Source organism: Zingiber officinale, chromosome 5A (genome assembly GCF_018446385.1).
Source record: "Zingiber officinale cultivar Zhangliang chromosome 5A, Zo_v1.1, whole genome shotgun sequence".
NCBI lineage: Eukaryota > Viridiplantae > Streptophyta > Magnoliopsida > Zingiberales > Zingiberaceae > Zingiber > Zingiber officinale.
Window position 1 is genome coordinate 109854155 of NC_055994.1, and position 11314 is coordinate 109865468.

The 11314-nt window shown below is 37.1% G+C and overlaps 1 protein-coding gene across 5 annotated transcripts; it reads left to right on the forward strand.

Moving 5' to 3' along the window:
* The first annotated feature begins 498 nt into the window (after positions 1-498).
* Positions 499-9957, forward strand: LOC121981377 (gamma-tubulin complex component 3-like). Of its 5 annotated transcripts, none has more exons than XM_042533856.1 (5): positions 499-2819; positions 2903-3249; positions 3357-3398; positions 3506-3612; positions 9528-9957. In XM_042533856.1, the coding sequence occupies exons 1-2, from the start codon at positions 571-573 to the stop codon at positions 3156-3158; spliced, it is 2505 nt and encodes an 834-aa protein (XP_042389790.1). In that variant the 5' UTR covers positions 499-570; the 3' UTR covers positions 3159-3249; positions 3357-3398; positions 3506-3612; positions 9528-9957. The 5 variants fall into 5 exon arrangements, with proteins under 5 accessions (XP_042389790.1, XP_042389792.1, XP_042389789.1 ...); XM_042533858.1 differs by having other exon boundaries at positions 3526-3612; XM_042533855.1 differs by lacking the exon at positions 3506-3612.
* Positions 9958-11314: the final 1357 nt, after the last annotated feature.

The following is an 11314-nucleotide window of genomic DNA, read 5'->3' on the forward strand; positions in this document are numbered from 1 at the left end:
ATCAAACATAGCCTTAATAGTTATTATAATAGTACTTTTTATTAAATTTAAATATTTTTAATATAAAAATATTTTTTTTTCAAATAAAAAATTGTTAATATAAAAGTTATGTATGTATAGTATTTTTGATAAATTGAATTAAAAATTTATTTTGATAAGTTTAGTTGGAATAAGAATATTTTAATATGAAAAATCAGGTAGAATGTATTTTTTTTTTGTCTTTTTTTAATATGTTAATTATGACGCCCTTTTAATTTTTTACTTATTTTATTCAGTATAGTATTTGATAAATCAATTAGGAAAAGACTATGACATAACGATGATCGCCCTTCTTAGAAACGTAAAACCGACAGTAGCTTCTCTAATCGATTCTAACTATTGGTGGTACGCGTAGGGGTATATTTCTACTGCTGGATCACTTCGCCCTTTTCGAAAAGATTCCTCTCCCCGCCCAAACGAATAAAATGAATGCGTTGAATTAGAAAACTCTAAATAAAAATACAAAACGACACTAATTAAAAAAAAAACACATATAAACCCTAGGGCCTCCAGGTGCCTTCGCCGGCGGCCATGGACGATCCCCAAATCCTCGATCTTATCAAGGAGCTCGTCGTTCGCCTCCTCTCTCCTACAGGTTCCCCCTCTCGAATCGCTGCTGATGAGCTGCCCCGCGCTCTCCGTTTCGCCCATCGCTTGCTCTCCAGCTGCATGGCACCTTCCATCGCCCCTGACGAGCTCGCCATGGCCGAGTCTATCAAGCGCCAAATGGCTTCGTCCGGTCGCTCTTCGGAAGCTCTTGCCTTCGCGGACCTCCACACCAAGCTCTCCGCCCGATCCGCCGCCCCCGGCGCAATCCGCAACCGTTGGGCACTCCTATATCTCCTCAAATCTCTCTCTGACTCCCGCCGGCGCGAAACACTTCTTACTTCGCCGGCTAACATCGGCCTCCCTGCTCTCCCACTTGATCCGCAGCCCAGCCACCAATCGCCTACTGCTGCCAAGAAATTTCTACCTCCTTCTGGAGGTATTCTCCTTGTATCCAAAGATCCTGAGAACATTCGCGAGATCGCACTCAGAGAATATGCAGATCTGGTCATGGACGAATCCGAGGCGACTGAGTCTGCCATCGTGAGGGACATCCTCTTTGTTTGCCAGGGGATTGACGGCCGATACGTGAGATTTGACAAGATGGCAAACTGTTATGATTTACCCGAGTCGTTGAAGCTTCCAAGAGCCATGAAAACAATGGTCCGCAAGCTCTGTGAACTTGGATGGCTCTTCAGAAAGGTAAGGGGTTTCATTACTGAAAGTATGAGTTGCTTTCCTGCTGAGGAGATTGGCACTGTTGGTCAGGCTTTCTGCTCCGCTCTTCAGGATGAGCTTTCAGACTATTACAAACTCTTGGCTGTGCTTGAATCCCACTCTTCAAATCCAATTCCAACTCCAGGATCCATTTCTGGAGTGCCAGGTAACTACTTATCTATGCGGCGGCTTCAAGTCTGGCTTGCTGAACCAACCGTGAGGATGAGATTGATGGCAGTTCTGGTCGATGGCTGTCGAGCTCTGAGAGGTGGGGCAATGGCTGGAGCAATACATGAGCAGGCACACCATGGGGATCCTTTAGTGCAGGATTTCATGGGTCGTCTATTGCTGAGGGCATGCTCACCTCTGTTTGAGATGGTCCGGAGTTGGGTTTTGGAGGGTGAATTGGAGGACATGTTCTCTGAGTTCTTCATACAGAGCCAAGCGGTTAAGGCGGAGGCTTTATGGCAAGAAGGCTACCAAATTCAGGCAGCAATGCTGCCTTCTTTTATTTCTCCTTCTTTAGCACAGAGGATCTTGAGGACAGGGAAGTCAATTAACTTCCTCAAAGTTTGCTGTGAAGACACTGGTTGGGCTGCTGCTGCCTCAGAAGCAGCAGCTCATGTTGGGAAAACAACTAGAAGGGGTGGGATTGTATATGGGGAGACAGATGCTTTAGAAGCACTTGTTGTTGAGGCAGCTAAACGGATTGATAGCCACTTGCTGAATGTGATTCATAAGCATTATCGGTTCAAAGATCATTGTCTTGCAATCAAAAGGTATTTACTTCTTGGCCAGGGTGACTTTGTGCAGTACTTGATGGATATTGTTGGTCCAGAGCTCTCTGAGCCAGCCAACACTATAAGCTCATTCCAGTTGGCTGGTTTGCTAGAGACTGCAATCCGTGCATCCAATGCACAGTATGATGATCACGATATTTTAGACCGTCTGAAGGTAAAAATGATGGAGCATAGTGATGGTGATAGAGGATGGGATGTTTTCTCTTTGGAGTATGATGCAAGGGTGCCTCTAGACACAGTATTTACAGCAATTGTCATGAAGAAATACTTGAAAATTTTCAATTTTTTATGGAAACTCAGAAGGGTTGAGCATGCATTGGTTGGGGTATGGAAGATGATGAAGCCAAATTCCATAATTTCTTGTATATTCACCAAAGAAGGTGCATCTGTCAAGACTCAGTTTGTCTCCATTCTTCGAAGATGCCAAGTACTATGGAATGAGATGAATCATTTTGTGACAAACTTTCAATACTATATCATGTTTGAGGTTCTAGAGGTTTCATGGGCACACTTTTCAGAAGAAATGGATGCTGCAAGAGATTTGGATGATCTTCTTGCTGCTCACGATAAGTATCTCAATTCAATTGTTGAGAAGTCTCTTTTGGGGGAACGATCGCTGGGCATTTTTAAGATCCTCTTTGATCTGTTTGATCTTATTTTGCGTTTTCGAAGACATGCAGAGAGGTGGTTTGAAAGTATATTTGAACTGCAACAAAGGTAACATTTGAATGTTTTTTCTCATGAAATTGTGAAGAGTCATTATTTTTGTTATTATTAGTATTTGATTTAATATCTTTCAGAGGGAGAGGCAAATCAAGGACAAAAAATAAGGAACATGGTTCTTGGCTTGATGGTGGTAGGAAAGCCATCATGCAACAAGCTGGACAATTTCTTAAGTTAATGAGTGAAGATCTGGACAAAATAGCTAAAGAATATTCAACGTCACTTGATGCTTTTATTTATCAGTTACCAATGCAACAACATGTTGATTTGAAGTTCCTTCTCTTTCGTTTAGACTTTACTGAATACTACACTCGGCTTTCACCTAGTAAGTAGAGTGCACTGTACCCTGGAAGAAGCAAGTTGTAGCAGAAGTTCGTTGGCATTTTGGAGTGTTGTTTGTTTCAATTTTTATAGGGACATAAAGGTGAATTACTAGTGCTTTATACTATAGTACTTTGTTTAAGTTTTAGACTCTTATTAAAATTTTCATTTCAAATGGGATATTTATTATTATTTTTTCTTGGTATGCAGATATCTAGCGTTTTTGCTCCACGGGAATTTAGTGTGTTTAAGGTAAGTTTTTGTCAATGGAGTGTATTTCAATGTGTTCTTGTACATGTGACGTATTTGATGTTTTTTTGTTTGGGATTTATTGAATGATATGAACATTTCTTCTCAAGCTTGTACTTTCTGTTCAAAGGCATGATTCTTTAGTAAAAGATGGAATCTACCTCCTGCTTCACCCTTTACCATCATCTCGCATATTTTCTTTCCAATTGTGGCTCAGGTGTGGACTTCTTGATGCCATTACCTTTATTTGCTGCTTTCTCTGTTCTGTTTTATTTTTAATAAATATTTTATATTATATATTTGATATATTTATATTTATCATTTTTTTTTCTCACTTGAAGTATCATTTTCTGTAACATAGTGGATTGCATTGAAGTACAAACTCATGAAATATATTATTACTCATTTTGTTTTTTTTTTGTGTCAAATATTACCTCAATGATGTTCAAAGTTCGATAAAGCTTAATTTTACCAGTTGACCAATATTATTTCAGATGGGTTTGAGAGTGCTTTTCCAATTTTCAAACACTTGAGGTTCAAACTATGTAAGGTTTTAATAAGATGTTTGATCAACTTATGCTCGGAATCCTTTTACTCGAAGAACTACATCCTTAATGCTACTTTTTCAATGCAGATAGGAGAGTGCTTTTTGAAAGGTGCTTTCCCAGTAGAGTTATTCGGTTTATATGGTCATTGGTGTAGTAGTGTTAGTTCCACATTAATATTTTTAACTCTAAGATTTCTAAATTGAAGGTTTCTCTCTCTCTATATGTTTATATAGCCTTTTACAACATATGTAATACTATTTTCTTTTCCCAAATTTAACATGCTATCATAGCTATCCTTTTAGTGTTAGAGTTTTCCAAAGAGGCATTCTGCAGAGGTCTCCTATTATCCACTTCTCTTTGTGCATGAGCCTGACTCGTTCCACTCACTTGTCACTTCTGTCCAACCAGACAATAGTCTCTCATTCTCAATCAAGTTCGTGATATCACTAGGAAATCAAATTTTTTGCCTCATGGCTTAGAGACCTTTGTGCATATGCGGCTCCTAACAACATTAATTTGAGCCTCTTCTAGGCTATGCATCTCTACAAGAAATCTCTAGTTTGAAGAACATCTATGGCCCATTGATTTTCTCTCCGTCACAAGTTGATCCCTCATGTTGCTTTTGTTGTTCATGAACCTTCACCATTTGCATCCACCAAGAGTTGTTGAACTTTGATTTTCTATGCTTGTAATCTGATTGTATGCTGCCACTCGCTATAATCCCTCTTGCACAAAATAAAATTCATGTGTGAGCCTTTCATGTGAATCTCCTATCTTGTTCTAGAGTCATGAGGCCATCTAGGTGAGCCATCATTATCACTAGCATAAATCCATCTTCCACTATTGGTACTATAGCCACTAACGACAACTAGAAGGCACTGCTCTACTGGCCCAACTTCTAACTAGATTTGATGCTCTTGAAGCCACCAAATTAATCTATTGTGTTGTCGAGGTCACACTTGTTGGAATTGCTTGTAGAGAGATCTTCATCCGGGCAACTTATTCCACTACATTGATAGTTGTTGCAACTCTCGCTTGCCACTTGTGAGGATCATCACTATCCTTCTTGTAGGATTGCCTTTTCATTGCTGCTCTTTGTTTGACTCGTCTACTCTAGTCTCTCACATGACACAATGGGCTTTTTCACCTTACGCCCTCAACATTTTCTCTGTTACCATTCACCACACAACTTACTACTTGTTTGTAAATATGCATCCTCCTTTTTCTTCTTCTTGGGTGCCCTGCATCTTATTTGTGAAATTTGCTAAATTTGCTTCAACTCTAGCCATATGAGTCGTCTCCCAAAATTTAGTGGTGACACTAGGATGATAAGATCCAAGTCCTTTTTCTTTTCTCTTATATTTTCTTTTTCTAGGTTTCTTCACAAACCAATAAGCTCTCTTCATCTATATTATCTGGTAATTGGATTCATGTCCTTTGATGATTGTTCTATAGATTTCTTATTTTGGTTGCATTTTCTTTGTTTCCTCTATCCTTTTTTTTGTTAATGTGCTAATTTAAAGTCGAAGACATCGTTTGTTGTGTGCTGATTCGAAGTTGAAGAGACATTTAGGTGTGTGCTTTATATGAGCTGACTCATGTTTTTACACAATCATGATCTTGGTTTGTGTTATCCTTATATTTATATTAAAACCTTTCATAGTTTATGGACCAAGTTGGATATATAGTATCTATGCTCCAACATGAGAAAGTGCTAGAGATATTAGATTAATAGCGGTTTTAGTGTTCTTGGTTTATCTCACACTAATAATTTAATTTAGATTTTGAGAAAATTTCATTTTGCCCTCATAATTTTCCAACTTTTCAATTTACCCTTATAGTTTAGGATGGTACAATTTATCTTTCATAATTTGCAACATAAAAACTATTGGTGCAATCAAATTCGGATCAAGGTTGACCAAGTTGACTAAGTTTGGATTGACTCGAGCTTGAGTTTCGATGTTTGATTAGTTCAAGTGGGTTAAAGGTTGACTGAAAGTCCAACGAGAAGGTTGGTAAGAGGAAAGTCCAAGTGGGTCAAAGGTTGAATAAACACTTGGTGACTGAAAGTTCAATGGGAAAGTTGACTAGAGGAAAGTCCAATCGAAAGTTCAACAGGAAGGTTGACAAGAGGAAAGTTCAAGTGGGTCAAAGGTTGACAGACACTTGGTGATCGAAAGTCCAATGGGAAGGTTGACAAGAGGAAATCCAAGTGGGTCAAGGAGGATCGAACATTTGGTGAAGAAGCCTTGGCAAGTCAAGGTCTACCAGATGTTAGGCAACGAGAAGTCTCAACAAGTCACGGTGATTGGATGTTGGGCAAAGGAAGTCTTGGTGGATTGAAATCAATCGGATACTAGGCAAGACACAAATTCAACCTTGAAAATGTTGAATTTAGAGTTACCAATCGATTGGTGAGAGGTAGCAATCGATTGGTGAATCCTAAACTCGAATTCAGAGTTAAGGGTTGGGCAATCGATTGTTGTAATTGATTGGCCTAAAGCAATCGATTGAGAGCTTATTTTGAGAGCACAATAAGGTTCGGAATTGATTGACGCAATCGATTGAGGCAATCAATTGAAGTAATCGATTGAGACAATCAATTGAAGTAATCGATTGAGGCAATCAATTGGTAGAAGTTTTGCGAGGAAATAGAAATCTGCCGAATCGATTGACCTAATCGATTCAACTTTGTTAATCGATTTGGCTAATTGATTGATAGTGCTTTCTCGAGAGAACAAAAAGCTTCAGAATTGATTGAGACAATTGATTGGAAGCCAATAATCGATTGGTATGACTCACTAATTGATTGGTTAAGCCAAAAAGAGTCGTTATGCAGGTTTGAATGGTCGAATTTGACATGACAATTAATTGTGGTAAGGCCAATTGATTGGGAGACGTCTGTTAGCCTGAAAGCAATCCTAGAAAAGGGGGTTTCATGGAGATTTCAAGCTGCCATTTCTTGAGAGGTTAGAGGTGAAGTGCTGCTGTATTTCTAACCATCAAGAGGCCACCCAAAGCAACAAGCAAGCATTCAAAGCAAAGATCTCATATGTAAAATTTGTTTACTTTCATTTGCTTGTGTATTTTGTCCTTCTTGTTGTATTCTTGTGCTCAAGCTTGTAAGAGGTTTCTCCACCTCCAGAAAGTTTTCGTGAAAGAGGAAGTTCTTAGTGGAAGTGAGCGAGAAGTGGACTCTTGGATTAATCACTTCAAGGAGGTGAATACCAAGTAAAATCAAGATGTAGTGCATGTGGTATCCAAGTTGATTGAAGTTTCTTCTGCGCATTCAATGACGAACACAAAGCGAAGCCGAGAAGCGATTGAAGCTATTCACCCTCCTATAGCTCGCACGAGTCCTAACAAAAACAAAATACCCTTGACCTTAATGTTGTGTATTCTCCCATGCAAATAATGATTCTCCATTGCATAAACGGCATCCGGGACAATAAGCTTGGGGTACTTTTAAAAAGTTAAAATTTAAATGGTTAAATTAATAGATACAATAAGATTAGAGTTTTGTTTAATAGAAATCTTGTTCCTTTATCTAGCGTCTTGCATTTTCATCCTATGATAAGTGAGGTGCTTACAACGTTTGCGATAGTCAATTGAATATGCAGCAAAAATTACCAACAGTCAAATCATATGATAATAAGAAGAAAAATGAGAAAAAAGAAGAGATAAGACAATTCTTGTAGACATACCTTCGTGTGGGGAACAAAGCCTTTGTTAGATTAGCATGCTGAGCAATTCAATAAATGAATATAAGGTGAATCATAATTTTTTTCTTCCAAATTTGTGTTAAACTTGTGGATGAATACCGTCATCTTTGTTATGGTATTTTACTTTTGTTTTGCAAATTAAGGAGAATAAATTGTAATATTCTAAATTGTGAAGGACAATGATAAAGTAGACAAGCTATAGGTGGCAAAATGAAATTCTTAGGTTTTCTATATTGAGTTCTACATATACAGTTTATGTAGTTGATACCTTACAACATATGCAACACATATTCTCTTAGGTTGTCATATGCATGTTTATCAATTTATTATTTAATATGTTAATAACATTTGATTTATATTTAAAAAGTAAAATAATAATTTATTGACTAATTTACATTGTAAAATGATAATAATAATTGTAAAATGACTATTTAACGCACTGCACTTTACCACAAGGTGCATTTTCTAAATGCACTTGTGAAGTGCAAATGTATTGCCAAACTTAACCCCTCATCCTGCAGATTTTTGTTTACAAGTCCTCCCATTATGTCTACAATGAATCAGGACTATTTATTCCAGTTACCAATGCTCCTATTTTTGTTTATCCTTTTGATTTCAATTTTGAAGAGCTTTCCTGTTCTTATTTATCCTTATAATGTGAAAGAGAGTCCTGCTATACATTTCAATTTGACATTTTCAGTTTCTCATTAGTTAAAAAACATACAATATTTCATAAATGATAATTGGATCACAATGGTTGTGATATGCGTAGATAGTCTTACTAAAAGGAAGGCAAAAGCTTATTATTGTTAATTATATTTTTACATTTATGTGTGAATATACAAATAATAAATGCTGAGGTTCCAGGCAGTTGATAGATACGTTACCTGCACAATATGAACCTAGGTTTTCTAAACTTTGGAGTTTCAGAAATACTTGGTATCTTCATTGAGGTATTATGACTACTGTTCTTGCAAGATGGTTTTTGGACTTGTATGCTTTGCTCTGCTGTAATGAAAAATCTTCCTCCAATTCATGCCGTATTTTAGGGCTGAACCTTTTCCACAAAGGTATCATGCATTGGTTTTAAACTTCAATTTTTTTTCTAGAATTGGCTGATAAATTGTTGGAAGTGTCATTTTGCTATAGATTGACGGAGTTCATTTGAAAATCTAACTTTTAGAGCGATCAGGTAGTTTTTTCTTAATCATTCTTAAGCTTAAAAGGTAAGAATTTTCATGATTGATTTGTTTGCTCATGCAAAAATTGGACCAGGCAGCGATACTAGCATAGTCATTGGTGAGACCATCAGTCAGTGTTTGATGTTTCATCAGAATTTTCAATTAAATATTATATGAGAATTTTAAATGCATAAAAAAATGAAAAATTCAAGAATATTTTGACACTTGGATAAAGCAACTGAGGTGCTAATTAAAAGATCCAAAGGCCATTTATTATGTAATAGCTGATTGATTCTAAAGGATTGTAATATCTTAGCCTGTGAGCACTAAAATGGGAAAGGATATTTAGCTATGTTTTTAGATATTCAAAGATGCTCAAGGTGAGATTGGACAGGTATTGGTTTTGACTTGGATTCATTTCAGTATATGTTTCTGATAGTTTGATCTAATACCCAAAATTAACAGCCTAGGTCTTGAAGTCTGTTTTCCTTTCAGATTGTTTGGTATGAGTGAATAACTATTTTTGCTAGTTGGTTGATAAGCTTGTGCTCTTAGATTCACCATCGTTTAGTATGCTAATATGCTAAAAGCTTGCCAATATATGCTGTGCTTGCTTCCTTATTTAATGTTAGTGTTGTGTTGCACAAGATTTATTTAATCAGTATGGCTCGTGCAAACCAGGTGACACATGCAGAAATTATGCAAGTTCCTGAACTACTAGTGTAGAGAAGCTTTCTCTTGGACTTTTTAAAAATCAATTTCTTTCGATCATTTTTGATTCTCTGGCACTTGCGTCTTGAGAGCCTCATTATGAGCCAAAAAGTGGCCATTGATATTGGAGTACCGAGAGGAATGAAAGAAAAGAAAAATAGCAGATTGGGGCGCCACACTTTGGATGAGCTTAATGAAAAAGAGTGGCCATGCCAAACAACTATGTATTGAGCCTCTCCCCTATCATTGGGAAGGTTACACTATCCACCAGAGGTTAGAATGGTGGCATTGTTAATGGGGATTAAATATATATCATGAAGCCATTTGGGAAAGACATGTTTTATGTAATTATTGTACTAAATTGATTAATTCATAATCTGATGATTATTGGAATTATTTATATTACCTACTATATGGATGGATCACTGTGTAGGTTGCCCATGATTTTGAGTACTATGTTGAACTGATCAAATTTTCTTGAAGTTCTGGTTCCACATCAGGTAACAAAGGATTCAAGGCTATTTGAAGCAAACGGATCTTATTTTCTGTGCATTGGCAGAGTTTCCCACACTTTGTTTACTAAAGCTTTTATTAAACAATGTTTCTGCATGTCTATCTTTGGCTATGTTGTGTCTCGGGTTGAAGCTATATCATGTGGACTTGTTTATTCTTGTGCACATTGTTTTTTTCCAATGGCTAAATATTTTGATGTGCTTAGGTGCTAGGCTCCTTCTTTAGGAAAAATCATTATAATAGATTTGTTATCCGTTTGGGTTTTGCATCAATTTCTGCTAAGTGTTTGTATATTTAATTAGAGAAATAGTTTTAGAAAAAAAACAATACTCAAGCAATCCTAATTCTTAAATTATCCTTACGCATTTCTTATTCTATTTTAAGGAATAATGGCTTCTCTCATGTTTTTATTAATATATACTTTTATTTTATTCAATTTTTAAAGGAGGGATGCCCTGCTACTTTAAATTGAATCATATCAAAGTTTTATGCTAAAGGTGATTAAAAAGAAGATGCCTGATAGAGCTGAAGTAGAGAGCAGAGGTGTAAGTGAAGATGCAGAGGTTTGTTGACAAGGTGGATACTGAAGTAGAGAAAGGGGAGCAGAGGTGGAAGTGAAAATGCAGAGGTTAGTTGACAAGGTGGATACTGAAGTAGAGGTATAGTTTGACCTGCACAACATGATCTGTTCTATGTATGCTAGAGCAAATGTCAAAGAGCGTTAAAAGTTATCTTAAATTACAAAGGGTGTAATGAATAGTAGAGGGTGAAAAAGTGAGAGGTAGATGAGATTCCTCGATACTTGAATATTTATAGCTATAAGGTTGAGAGATATCGATGGAGACTTTGGCTATGATCTTTAAAAAATAAGGAACCATTTAGTCATTTCCATTATTATTTTTGACTTGATAACCATTAATCTTGTTGCGATTAATGTTTTTCAAATGTTATTGCTTAATAATTTTGAAAATGAGGAATTATGGGTCACGTGGCCAATTATGGTACAAGTTGTATGGGTGACTTGAAGATGGGCCAAGGATACGACCTACCATGTTTGAAGCAGAGAGCTCAAGGAACTGAGCTCGGAGAGCTTAGAGAGATGAGCTCAGACGGGAGAGCTCATGGAATTGGGCTTGGAGATTTTGGAGAGCTAATCTTGGAGGGGAGATCTTGGGGAGCTAAGTTGGGAGGGAAGAGCTCGAGGTACTAAGCTCATCCTCAGCTTGGACGATGTTGTCTACTCG

What these genes read in the sequence shown, in the direction of transcription:
- LOC121981377 (XM_042533856.1), top strand. Translation starts at nt 571, where the DNA reads ATGGACGATCCCCAAATCCTCGATCTTATCAAGGAGCTCGTCGTTCGC. An exon ending in ATATTTGAACTGCAACAAAG is followed by an intron (nt 2,820 to 2,902) that starts GTAACATTTGAA and finishes AATATCTTTCAG; the next exon opens with AGGGAGAGGCAAATCAAGGA.